Raw genomic sequence first — 13,023 nt, forward strand, 5'->3', positions numbered from 1 at the left:
TGCCCAACATGTATGTTCAAAACATGTTAGTTACATGTTACTTTCATCATATACAAGTTTTTAAGACTCATGGTAATATAAGAATACAAGACTGAGGAGTGAAAGAAAGAGTATAAGACAAAGTAGAGGAGCAGGGAGCTGAGGGATAATTTTTGTTTGTTTAAAGAGACTAAAGAATTTTAAAATCCTGACGAGAATAAGGAGAAGCTGGAATTTCATATAACAGAGAACACTTATGATCCTGTAAGGCCTTATGCACTGTGCTCGGCGTTAGAGGCCAACAGGAATAGGATAATCACGCAACGGTACGGGGCACATGACACACATTAGGGCGCCGTGGGAGAACCGAGTCAGGGAAAGCTCTAAGAATGGGATCTGCCAGAGCTGAATCTGGGAATACTTATGACAAGATGACAACGAGAATAAGTGACATCTGTCAAGCAATTACTGTGTGCCAAGCACTGTCCCACATACTTCATTTGTAATGTCTCTTTTAATCCTCCAACAATGCTGAGAATTACTGACGACAAAAAGGAATTGGCTGTGTGTGTGCATGTAACAGGGAGAGCGTGGTGTGCGGCCAAGTGCAAGGAGTTGGGTAAGGCTGGGGCACCAGGCTCAAGCTGGGAGATGCACCTGAGGGCTGAATCACCAAGAGTTTGTCAGCTATTGCGGAGACCACGCAGAGATGAGGCCCGTGTGTGTGTGCTGTGTATATACACCTATACACACACAGAAGTAAAACATGTATGTTGGACACAAGTCCATTATGTGATTTGTAAACACTTTCTCTATTCTGCGCTGTCTTTTCATTCTCCTGACGGTATATACACACATACATGTTTGCGTATATACATGTGTATGTATTTTAAATTCACAGGCTATTTTAAAATAAATTTATGTATTTTAGTAGCCCCCCACACCCAATGTGGGGCCTGAACTCACAACCCTGAGATCAAGAGTCACAGGTTCTACTGACTGAGCCACCCCAGGCACCCCTCACGGGGTGTTTTTTTCAGCAGTTTTAGGTTTGCAGAGAAATTGAGCAGAAAGGAGAGTTCCCATATATCTTTTCACCACTCCCCCTCCAGTTTCCCATTATTAACATCTCACATTAGTGTGACACAGCTGGTGCAACTGACGAGCCATACTGATTAAGGCCACAGTTCATTAGGATTCTACAGGTTTTGACAAATGTAGGACTTATAGCCACCATTACATTATCATCCAGAAGTTTAACTGCCCTAAAAATCCTGTGTTCCCCCATTCATCACTCCCTCCCCCCAAAACCCTCGGCAACCATTCATCTTTTTACTGCCCCCATAGTTTCTCCTTCTCCAGAATGTCATGTAATTGGAATCATACAGTATGTGGCCTTGTCAGACTGACTTCTTTCACTTAGCAATATGCATTTAAGATGCTTCCATGTCTTTTCATGGCTTAATGGCTTTCTTTTTACTGCTGAATAATAATCCATTTTATAGATGTACCACAGTTTATCTGTTCACCTATTGAATATCTTCAACAACGTATTTTGAAGTTTTTAATTTTGATTAAATACAGGTTGTTTCTTTTATTGGTTGTGCTTTAGTGTCATACCAAAATGTCTCACAGTTTGTTTTTTCTTAGAAGCTTTATGGTTTCAGGCCTGACACTTAGATGTTTTGAGTTAATTTTTGTATATAATGCAAGACATAGATTAACATTCTTAAACATGTGGATATCCAATTTTTCCAGCATCATTTTTTGAAAAGACTATCTTTTCTTCAATTACTTTTATTCCTTTGTCAAAAACCAACTGACCTTCTATGCACTTGTGAGCCACTTTCTGGCAATTCTGCTGCACTGACCGACTTATGCACTTAAACCAGCGCCATACTACTTTGGTTACTGTGGCTTTATAATGAGCGGTGAAGTCAGGCAACGTGAGTCCCAGAACTTGTCCTTGTTCAAACTTGCTTGGAGTATTCTCCCTCTTCTGCAGTTCCAAATTAATTTTAGAATCAGTGTGTCAATTTTTACAAAAAGTCTGCTGGGATTTTGCCAGGAATTACACTGAATCTATACATCAGTTTGAGAAGAATCCGTCTGACTGAATCTCCCAATTTATGAATATGGTGTATTCTCTCCGTTTACTAAGGTCTTTCATTTCTCCCAGCTACGTTTTTTAGTTTTCGGTGTATGAATCTTGCACGTCTTTTTTTCAGATTTACCCCAAGCATTTAATATTTTTCGATGCTGTTGTAAATGGCGTTTTCCCCTCATTTCAACTCCTACTCCCTTGCTGGTTATCTAGAAATGATGGGACTTATTTCCTGCCTATTGATCCTGTACCCTGCAATCTTGCTAAAGTCACTTACCAGGACTAATAGCTTTCTGTAGATCCCATTTGGGTTTTTACATAGAGCCGTGTCAAACGAGGGTGGTAATGTCCCTTGAGGGACATCTGGCAATGTCTCCAGACATTTCTGGTTGTGACAAGTGACATGTGTTGATGGTTTCTAGGGGACAGAGGTAGGGGTGCTGCTAAATGTCCAACAATGTGATAATGCCACCCCTTCACCTCAAAGGAATTATTTGGCCCCAAATGTCAATGGTACCAAGATTGGGAAAGTAACATAAACCATTGTGTCATCTTCATAAACAATTTTACTTGTTATTTTCAATCTGGAAGCTTTTTTTTTCCTTGCCTCATTACACTGGCTAGAATTTCTTATACAATGAACAAAAGTGGTAAGACCTGACAACTTCGGCCTGTTACTGTTATTCCGCATGTCAGCTATAGGCTTTTCATAAATGCCCATATTATTTTATTCTGAGAGGGAGAGAGAGAAAATGCGCATGCACATGGCGGGGAGGGGCAAAGGGAGAGGGAGAGAATCTCAAGCAGGCTCCATGCTCAGTGCAAAGCCAGATGTGGCCCAACCTCATGACCCTGAGATCATGACCTGAACTGAAATCAAGAGTCAGATGCTCAACCCACTGAGCCCCCCCCCCCCCCCGAATGCCATAAATGCCCTTAATATGCTGGTGAAGTTTCATTTCATTCCTAGTCTGCTGGCAATTTTTTTTTTTTAAAGTAGGGATGGATGTTGGGTTTTATCATGGTTTTTTTTGTGTCTATTAAGATGATCCATTCGGTTTTCTTTTTCACTCTGTTAATAGCATAAAATACATTGATCAATCTTCAAATGCTAACTTCGCGTTCCTGGGATAAACTTCACTTGGTCATGTTGTACTATCCGTTTTGTAGTGTTGGATTCAACTTGCTAAAAAATGTTTTAAAAGAATTTTCGTATCTATGTCCACAAGAGATATTAGTCTTTTTCTTTTCTTGTAACGTCTTCGTCAAATTTCAGTGTCAGAATAGTGCTATCCTTATAGAATAGGCCGGGCTGGTTAATACTTCCTTCCTTCGATTTGAAGTTTATGCAGAAATAGCGAGCCATGTTAGTGTCTTCCAAGGAATTTGTTTCTTTAGTCTAAGCTGCTGAGTTTGTTGGCATAAAGGTGTTCATGTTCTCTGATTATCCTTTTAGCACCAACATCATTACTCTTATTCATGATATTGTTAATTTGTCTTTTTTTTTTTCCAGTTCAATATGGCCACGGATTTCTCTATTTTATTGATCTCGAAGAATCAGCTTTTGTTGTCACTGATTTTGTTTTTGTTTTCTATTTCATTGGTTTCCACTCTGACATATTATTTCCCTTTTTGTACTCACTTTGGGTTTCATTTGCTCTTGTTTTTGTTTTTTAAGATGAATGGCTGAAATTATTAGTTTGAGAACTGTCTTCTAGTATGTTTTGGCTACATTCCACACATTTTAAAATGTTGCATGTTTATTTTCATTCACTTCAAAATTCTAATTTTCCTTCTGATTTCTCCTTTGACCCATGGGTAATTTAGAAGTGACTCATTCAGTTTCCAAATATTTAGATTTTCCAGATATCTATTATTGATTTCTAACTTAATTGCATTGCAGTCAGAGAACATATTTGTTTCATAACCCAGAATAAGATCCATCTTGGTAAATGTTCCTTACGCACTCAAAAATGTGTATTTTGCTGGTACTGTGTAAAGTGTTCTATAAATGTCCATTAGGTCAGGTTGGTTGATGGTTTCATTCAACTATATCCTTGGTGATTTTCTTGGTACTTGTTCTAGTGAAAGAGGTATTGAAATCTCCAACTCCAATTTACACTGGGTTTTGATAAAAAAAATTTGGTTTTGCTTCATGTATTTTAAAGCCTTATTATTAGGCACAAAACGGTTTAGAATTATTACAACTTTTTGATGAATGTATTGCTTCATCCTTACAAAATGACCCTCTTAATTTCTGGCAGTACTCTTTGCTGTGACATCTATAGAGGAAGAGGCTTGCAGATGAAGACCATAAACTCAGTTTTAAACACGTATACACGACATGAGCTATTTAGCAGCAAAGGTCTAAGAGTTCAGGACAGAAGTGTGGTTTGGAGATACAGACTGAGTTAACATGGTCCATGAAGTGCCAGTACACAAATGTGCTCCATAAATGTTTCTGAAATAAAAAGTCTGAGTAAGCTCTGGTCTCCAAAGTAATTACACTATTTAAAACCCTCTGACCCTGACCCTAGGTCATATGAGGATAAATTCATGGCCTTCAAATTCAAAGGAACCCTCAAACGCTACTGCTTTCCAGTGAGTTATCCACAACAGCTATTTTGTATCTTTTCCACACTGCCTAAACCTTAGTTTTCTTACCTCCCTTCTTGTTTTCAGTAGATGTTTTGTTTCCCTAATTCATGGTGAAAACAGAAGCCATCAAAGAATTCCTTCACTTTCATTCCAATGAACACATCAGGTTACTGGCAAATGCAACCCATCTTCCCTCCCTCCCTCTGCTATGGAAAGTGTTTGTCTTATGCCCCCAGTGAATATGACTCTCCCTATGCCCTGGATGTCATTACCCGCCCATCTTCCAGAGAACTTTATTCACTATTCCTCCCTCTTCTGTACGGGCAAACTTTCTCGCCCCACTGGCTCCCTCCCATCAGCTTCAAGCTGCTCAAAAATCTCCTATCTTAAAGCACCTCAACCCCACACCACCCTTCTAGCTCCCACACCTTCCTCTGCATAACCAAACCTCTTGAGTCACCTCCAACTCTTCATTTCTTTATTCTACTTCCATCCCACCACTCCAGTGAAACTATTCTTGAAAGGTCACAAGATAATCTCACTGTTGCCAAACCCAAGGTACATCTTTTATTTCTTTCTCTATTTCACTCTTAAATGGCTTCCTGCCCCCCACCCCAGGGAACATCTCTCCTTGGCTCTGGGACACAATGCTCCCTTGGTTTTCTCCCTGTGGCCCTGGCTGCTCCTTCTCCATACGCTGGTCTACTCTCTGAACGTTCTAACACCTTTCTGCCTAACTCTGTTTCTGCTCTCTTCTGCTCTCACGCCAGTCGACTGCCATCCACGCTGAGGACATCAAACATCGGTATCTAGCTTGGCCTCTGTCCTGAGCCCCTATCCTTACAGGCACCAGACGAATGCACTGCTTGGAAATGCCATGACTTGGGGAGAATTCTAGCAGTAATGCTTGTGGACGTTGGCCAAGTAATGATATTGTTGAGCATGTTTTCTCACTCCTGAAAAAGGCAGAGGGGGTGGGGGTAAGGATGTTGTGCCGTCTTCTCCGAGGTACTCCTAAAAGGCTGTTGTAAAAAAGCACGGTACAGACGAAGCTGCTACTACTATAAGGATAATAACACACGTTTGTCTAGAAAGAGGTTTTTAATAACTTGGAATTCTAGGAAGACTAAGACGCTGGTTGGGGCTTTCAGATCCGTTTTTCAGTTTGAGAATGAACAGAGGGGGTTGCCAACACGAACCAGGCACAAGACATCAATGCGCCGATCGGGCAGGACCCGTGTCTCCCCCGAGGGGGCAGCTGTAGGTGAGTGGTGACACACGCGATTCTGGGTCCAAGGCTGCCAGGTCTGACTTTTCTACAGAAGCTGGAAACCTGGGCTTTTTAAATTTAAGTTTTTCAGACTTTTGGTAGCAACCAACTCATTAAAAAAAAAACAAACCAACCCTTCACGTGGCCCCCCCCACCAAACCGAACCAGCTAGGAGCGTGCCCGGTGCTACCGACCTTACTCAACAAGTCGCGAGGGGTGTCGCGGGCTGGGCGGCCAGACTGCACGTTGCTCGAGAGCTGCGGTCCAGCGAGCCGCTCCCCACGCCGCTCCCGGCCGGGGGCTGAGGCCACCGTAAGCCCGAGCACCCTGACAAGTGGCCTCTGCAGACACGACCGCGTGGGGAACGGTTAGACACTGGGCCCGGAGCCACACCACTCAACCGCCCGTCCGCGCTCGGGTCAGCGGGGCGTCCGAAGCACGGCGGCCGGAAGCTCGTCACGAGACCCCCGGCGCCGCGCAGGCGCGATCCGCGACCAGGAATTTGCGCACGCGCACCCGCCCGGCTCGGCGCAACGGAGGCGCCGGCGTTTTTCCGGGCTGCGACGCGCCCCCGCGGGCCTACGTCACGGCGTCGGGGCGGAAGATGGTGCAGCTCCGGGCCGGCGGTTGCTGAGCGGACCCGGACGCAGCTGGACTCCGAGCTCCCCGCTCCGGCGCCCGCTGCGGGGCCGCAGCCATGTCGCTGCTGCAGTCTGCGCTGGACTTCTTGGCAGGCCCGGGCTCTTTGGGCGGCGCTGCCGGCCGCGACCAGACTGACTTCGTGGGGCAGACGGTGGAGCTGGGCGAGCTGCGGCTGCGGGTGCGGCGAGTCCTGGCCGAGGGTGAGGCCCGGGCCGGGGGCGCGGGGCCGGGCGCCGGGGGCCATCGCGGGGTGGCCGGGCGCGGGGCGGGCCGGGGGGGGCGGGGTCGGACCGGGCCCGGTGCGGAGCGGCCCCGCCGGGGTGGGGTATGGGGAGGGTCGTCGCGGTGGGGAGCGGGTGAGGCCGACCGGCTTGACTGCCGAGGGTGAGCGAGGCGGGGTCTGGGGCAGGGCACTTCCTTGCCGGAGGCGTGGCAGTCAGGGCCGGTGTGGGGCCGACCTGCGGCCAGAGGGGAGGCCGCGGCAGTGGGGGAGGAGGTGGTGGGCGGGTGAGGGGCCACAGTAGGGCCGGAAGGAAGGGGACCCAGAAGGCTGAGCATTACGCTGGGCCGCTATGAGTCATGGCCCCTGCCTCACGTCTCGGGCCGTTGTGAGGGTGGTGGGACAGCATTGGACCTCTGGACATCGGGCTGTCTCTCCTCAATTCTCAGGATCCTCGCGTGGGTGCTTGTGCCCCTTGGTGCGGGTGGTTGCAGTCCTGTCCTCCTTGGATGTTGGGATAGACGGTGCTGTGACCCTTTGCCCAGCTTCCTCGTCTCGCCACCTGAGTTTCCCTTGCCCTGATCTCTTTGTGCGTCCACGTAAGTTAGGGCATGCCAACAGTCACGACCGGTCCAGAGCCTTTCAGGTTGCACTCGTCAGCCATGGAGGAATTTCCGGGTCATTCTTTAGTCCTCTTTGTTTCTGCGTGCTTTCTCCAGCTTCCTGATGTCCTTTCTTTTCCTTACACAGAGTCTATTGCCAACGTCGGTGTGATCCCATTCTCTCCTCTGGATTTTCCTTACATTTTGTTGGTGGCGCCCGCAGGGGTATGTCACATTTTGCTAGCTGGGATGCTTACTGGCTGAACACAGTTGGCTCTGGGGCTGGTGCTGGTGCAGGACAGTATTCCCCGGAGTTAGTGTGGGCAAGGGAGAGGTGCAAGGTGGAACCACATACCTGGCTGGGTAGCTCTCAGGACTGTAGGCTCAGCCTGTCACATGGCCGACCACTGCCACGTATGCTCAGTCTGAGCAGAAACGAGCAGACCCTTCTGGTGTCCTTATTCCTAAAGGCCTGAGGGGATGTTCTGGCTGCAGCATTATCACACGCTTTTTCTCCACTTGGGTAAAGAACAAACAGATTTTGGGTGTGATTTGGTAAGAAAACCTTTTCTTAACAGATGTGGGGGCCAGAACCTCTATTAACATTCTCAAGTGTGGTATCTGTTAGAATGAGAGTTCCCTCGGATCAGTTCCTTTGTTCCGAAAATACCAAGCAATTATCTTGGTTTTTTAAGAAATTCATAGTTGACAGTATACGTGGTTTTTGCCTTCTGGAATTTAAAATTAGACAAAAACTCTAATGACAGGACAGCGCGGTACTGGGGGATCCTTGGGGCAGGACAGGCAGTGGCGGGGGTTCCAGCAGGCCAAACTGAGGTGAGAGGGTTGAGAATGAGCCCCTACTAGGGCAGGGGTGGGGCCAGGCAGGAGGAGGGGTGATCAGAGATGGGAGGTGGGTCCTGTGGAGCAGGAAGTTTACCGGTCACTTAATACCCAGGATGAAGAACAAGGAAATGGGACTAGCTGATATGGTTGTGCAAAAGAACCCCCTCCCTTTGCTATGTAGGCAAGTCAGGAGATAAAAATACCCAGCACAGTCTTAGTCTTTAGATACGTAACGGGAGCCTTGTAGCCTTTAAAGCTTGTGAAGCCTCTTCCTGAACTGAAATGGTAAGAAAGCCATATGAAGTCTTTCCGGAAAAACAGCAACCCTGGAACCTAGGCTGTGGGAATTCATGCTGTCTTATATAAATGTGGGGAAGTTTCCAAACCTGAAACCCTTGGGTAGAGATGTTGACAACTTCACAATTCTTCAGGTTTCAGAAAGATAATAGCCATGCTGTATATCCTATGATATTCCTACAAGAGTTGGGGAAGTCTTTAATAATTAAATAAATCATGTCCATAGTTAAATGAGTGAGTATCCTCGCTGTGGGGTAATTAAGTCTTTAAATAGCCCCACCTCTGTTCATGTCAGGTGTTGCCCCAGATGAATTTAGGATAGATCAGATTTTGCTGTGAAGTGGTTTAGGAAAAAAAACATTGTTTTCATAGCTTTTTGGAATTTGTCTCTGTAGCATGAAATGGGTTGTGGGCAGAACTGTGGAGCCAGATAGCTTCCTAATCTTTTGAAAATTGGTTTTAAGTTTTCATTTAAAAAAAAGTCAGGTTACTGGGAGTAACCCCAATGTCAGAGATGCTGAGTCCAGGCAGATCCTAGAATACATCCTTTATGTTCTCTTGTTTTGGATTTTGCACCTTCTTGCTTGCTTTCTACTGTCCAGAGAGGTAACAGAGGTGATCGCTCTGCCAAGACAGGTTTGGCCCCGAAGGTGAGTCCACCTCTACAGTGACTATTTGACTTTGGCTACACAGCTAGTGATGTGGACAAGGTGTATGTGGGCAGCTCTTGAGAAGAAGAAAGAAGTCTGCAGAGCTGTCCTGTAGTTTATGTGTAACTGGTTGTGTGTGTTTGCTGGAACACCGTGTGCCGTGCGTGGTATCAGTGGCCTTTGATGAACGTGGGTCCCTTGTGTTCTGTTTGGGGGGCACATGCCACACTAACTCCAGGCCAGCTGTTGTCCTAGCCGTCCACCCCTCTGCGTCCTGGTCCCTGCTTTTAGAGGGCTTCTCCCTTGTCTGTGTCAAGTGTCGGGATTGGTGAGGGCAAGGGGCTGTTTGGTATTGGCTGGCAGTGGCAGGGTTGTGCGATAGGACTCTTGGCTGGAGGTTTCAGAAACCACTGGGGTTGGCGTGACGAAAGGAGAGAGTCGTAGGTTGAGTCAGGACATCCTCTGCGGGAATTCACAGCGCAGTACGTTTTAAGTTGATTTGAAAAGATGATGGAGCGGTCGTCGCTCACTGACATTCTGGCACACGGCTCTTTTCACACAGGAAGTGTGCCTGAGCCCTGTGACTTGGTGGTCTTGTTCCAGTATCTTTTCTCTCAACCACCGTGGCTGCTCTCACCCAGGAAGTGGTGCTGAGTGGATCTTTTCTCCAGGCACCCAGCGCACAGATAACCAAGGTCTTTGCAGGAGGGGCTTGTGCCTTGGGCAGCTGGTTCTGTTCAGAATGGTGTGGTCCAGTCTTGTGTCTGATTAATTGCCCTCTCTCAGTTCTCCTAACCCCACCCTCTTCACTTGCACCCTGGCGACTTGAACATCAGCCCCTTACCTGTCCTAACTAAAATCTAGTATGAAACAGTGACGGTAACCAGCAAAACAGCATTTATGGAGTTCTGACTCTGGCAGGCATAGTCCCTCGTGCTTCCTGTGGTCGTTCATCCTGACGGTGGCTGACGGAACGGCCGTCAGTAGCTTGCCAGTGCCACCAGCCAGTGAGTGGTGGAGTTGGGTGGAGGCGGGAGTGGTAGAGCATATTTTTGGTCACCCACGTGGTGGCGCAGGTCCACCTGTCGAGTGTGTCCTGCAGGGAGAAATGTCCAGAGGATGTCACAGTGAAAGAAGCAATCGGCAGTGCACCTGCTTGCGGAGTCTCTGGAAGTGGGCGTTGCTGGGGGGCCAGGATGGGAGCTGCGTGCCTCAGTTGGCTGCAGGTGCAGGTGCATGCAGGTGCCTATCATGGGGAGGTCGCCATGGAGGAGGGATTATTGTGGGAGGAAGTCACCCTGCGGGGAGGTCATGGGGGGAGGTGTTGGCGCAGGTCACTGTTGTGGGGCAGGGGAAAGTCTGGCCTCTGTCTTTCCGTTGGCCCAGCCTGTTCCTCTCTGTGGACTCCTGCTGTCCGCATGGGCACGTAACCCTGAAAGATCTGTGGTGATCACGTGAGGGTAGGAGACGGAGGTAACGGGGAGTGTGTTCCTTAGAAACAGTGTTAATTGATAACACATAGTCAGATCTCCCAGATTGCTCCTTGTGCCGCTGCACCACATTTCCTGGTGCTCACTGTCCCCCCCCAACTCTGAGTCCGTGACCCTACGGGGAGGCCTGCCAGACCCCACTGCCCCCACACCATCCTCATTGCAGTGGGCAAACACTGTATGGGCTTGTGTGGATTTGCATTTTTCTGTCTCATGACTTTGAGCATATTTCCGTGCTTATTAGCTTATTCAGACTCCTGTTCTGGAATCGTGCATGGATGTCCTGTAGGCATCCTTTTTCTTTTAATTAAAAGCAATTTAAGTTGAGTTATTGACATACAATAAACTGTATAGAATTTAGATGCTCTGATAAGGGCTTACACCCATGTAGCCAACCAGCTGTCGAGGTAGACAGCAGTTGAGTGACCCCACAAAGCCCCCTTCCCCTTGCTCAGAGTCTCCCTCTTCCAGAGGCGCCCCTCCCCGAGTGCTCTCTCTGGTCTCTGAAGTTTGTCCCCTCCATTGTAGTGGCTTGTTCATCCCCTCGCCTGCTGGTGGGCACTTGGGTGTTTCCACTTCGGGCTATGATGAATAAAGCTGCCGAGAACATTCTTTCACAGGATTTTTTGTGGCCGTGTGTTTTCTTTCAGGTAAAATACCCGGGTGTGGCATTTTGGGGTCTCAGTTGGATGCAGGTCTCTGCGTGGAGCAGGCTGCACGGGTGTGCCTTCCCAGTAGCTGCACGAGGGCTCCCGTCCTTAGCCGGCACCTGCATTCGTATTGTCTGTGCCCGTGATTCTGTCTGCGCTGGTCTGTGCGCCGGGGTATCTGTCTGGTGTGGGATTTCCACGAGCCTGATGATACCACGTGGGACACTTTTTCTCCTGCTTATTAGCCAGTTCTGTGTCTCGTTTTGTGTGCGAAATGTCTGTTCGAGTCTTTTCCATTTTGAATTGGACAGGAGTTGTGGGAGTTTTTTATTGCAGGTACAAGTCGGGTATTTTTATATAATACGCACAGATGCGGGTATGTGAGGAGGAGGAAGCAAGCCGTAGGCGGGGTCACTGCTGTCCCTGGCCAAGCCGCCTTGCGGAGTGGGGGGCTGGCCTGGACAGCTGAGGTATCTGTGGCTGTCTCCGAATTCCAGGATGTGTACAATAAAATGTGTTCTCTGTCCTTTCTTTATGTTTCACACAACAGGATTACCATTTCTGTTAAAGATGTATTTATTTGACAGAGAGAGTGAGCAAGCGGAGGGGGGGGGAGCGGAGGGAGAGGGAGAAGCAGACTCCCTGCTGAGCAAGGAGCCCGACTCGGGACTCAGTCCCAAGACCCCGGGATCATGACCTGAGCCGAAGGCAGACACTTGACCGACTGAGCCACCCAGGCGTCCCAGCAGTATTACTATTTTTATTTAAACTTTCAATTTTGAGATAATTGTAGGTTTATTTACTTGTAGTTTTAAGAAATGATACCGGTATACTTTGCCTGTTTCCCTCAGTGGTAACATCTTGAAAAACGAGTCAGTGTCTCAGCCAACGTCTTGACATTGACGTCGTGGAGTCGCAGAACTTTCATCCCCTCAAGGACCCTCCTGACCCTCACAGCCATGCCTCCATTCTTAACCCTGGAAACCACTGATTTGGTCTCTCGCTACAGTTTTGACATTTGTGTATCCTTTTGGCTTTTTGGCTTTTTTCACTCTGGAGATCCATCCACGTGGTTGCGTCCAAAACGTGTTCATGTTCATTGGTGATGAGTACTCCGTGGTGTGGACAGACCCCCGTTTATTTAATCATTCACCAAGTGACGGACATGTGGGTTGTTTCCAGATGTTTTTGGCTATTAGAAATAAAGTTGCTATAAACACTTGTTTTTGTGTGAATGTAATTTCTTATTTTTCTGGGATAAGTGCCTGGGAGTGCAGGCGCTGAGTTGCGAGTTTTGTTTTGGAAACTGCCGGCCTGTTTTCCAGACTGGCTGGGCTGTCTCGCATTTCTCACCAGCAGTGGATGAGTGTCTTTGTCCGCTTGGGCTACCGTAACGAAATGCCGCAGACTGGGGCATAAACAACAGGAATTTATTTTCTCAGCTCTGGAGCTTCCTAGTCCCAGATCTGGGTGCCCGCGATGTTGGTTTCTGGTGTGGCCTGTCCCCTTGGCCGTCAGATGGCGCCTTCTCGGTTGCGCGGGTGGAGAGAGACCCCAGCTCTATGGGGTCAGGGCCCCGCTATGATGACCTTATATCTTTAATTGCCTCCCTAAACCCACCGTCTGCTAATACGGTCACACTGGGAGTTAGAGCTCAACGTGTGGAGCCGGCAGC

General features: G+C 47.9%; 2 protein-coding genes across 6 annotated transcripts in view; one reads left to right on the forward strand and one right to left on the reverse strand.

Moving 5' to 3' along the window:
* The window catches only part of TMEM175 (transmembrane protein 175), a 41,861-nt gene extending 35,429 nt beyond the window's left edge, over positions 1-6,432 (reverse strand). For all 3 annotated transcript variants that reach the window (XR_015725611.1, XM_045774754.2, XM_045774753.2), the window contains exon 1: positions 6,146-6,432. The gene's annotated coding sequence lies outside the window, so the exon portion shown is untranslated. The remainder of the gene's footprint in view (positions 1-6,145) is intronic.
* Positions 6,433-6,493: 61 nt separating this feature from the next.
* GAK (cyclin G associated kinase) overlaps positions 6,494-13,023 on the forward strand; it is a 56,073-nt gene continuing 49,543 nt past the window's right edge. For 2 of the 3 annotated variants that reach the window (XM_045774732.2, XM_045774734.2), the window contains exon 1: positions 6,494-6,793. In XM_045774732.2, the coding sequence (XP_045630688.1) occupies positions 6,649-6,793 (145 nt within the window). In that variant the 5' untranslated portion in view covers positions 6,494-6,648. The remainder of the gene's footprint in view (positions 6,794-13,023) is intronic. The other variant, XM_087864370.1, reaches the window with a different exon arrangement.

This window comes from Ursus americanus, chromosome 8 (assembly GCF_024610735.1).
Source record: "Ursus americanus isolate L20-20 chromosome 8, mUrsAme1.1.p, whole genome shotgun sequence".
NCBI lineage: Eukaryota > Metazoa > Chordata > Mammalia > Carnivora > Ursidae > Ursus > Ursus americanus.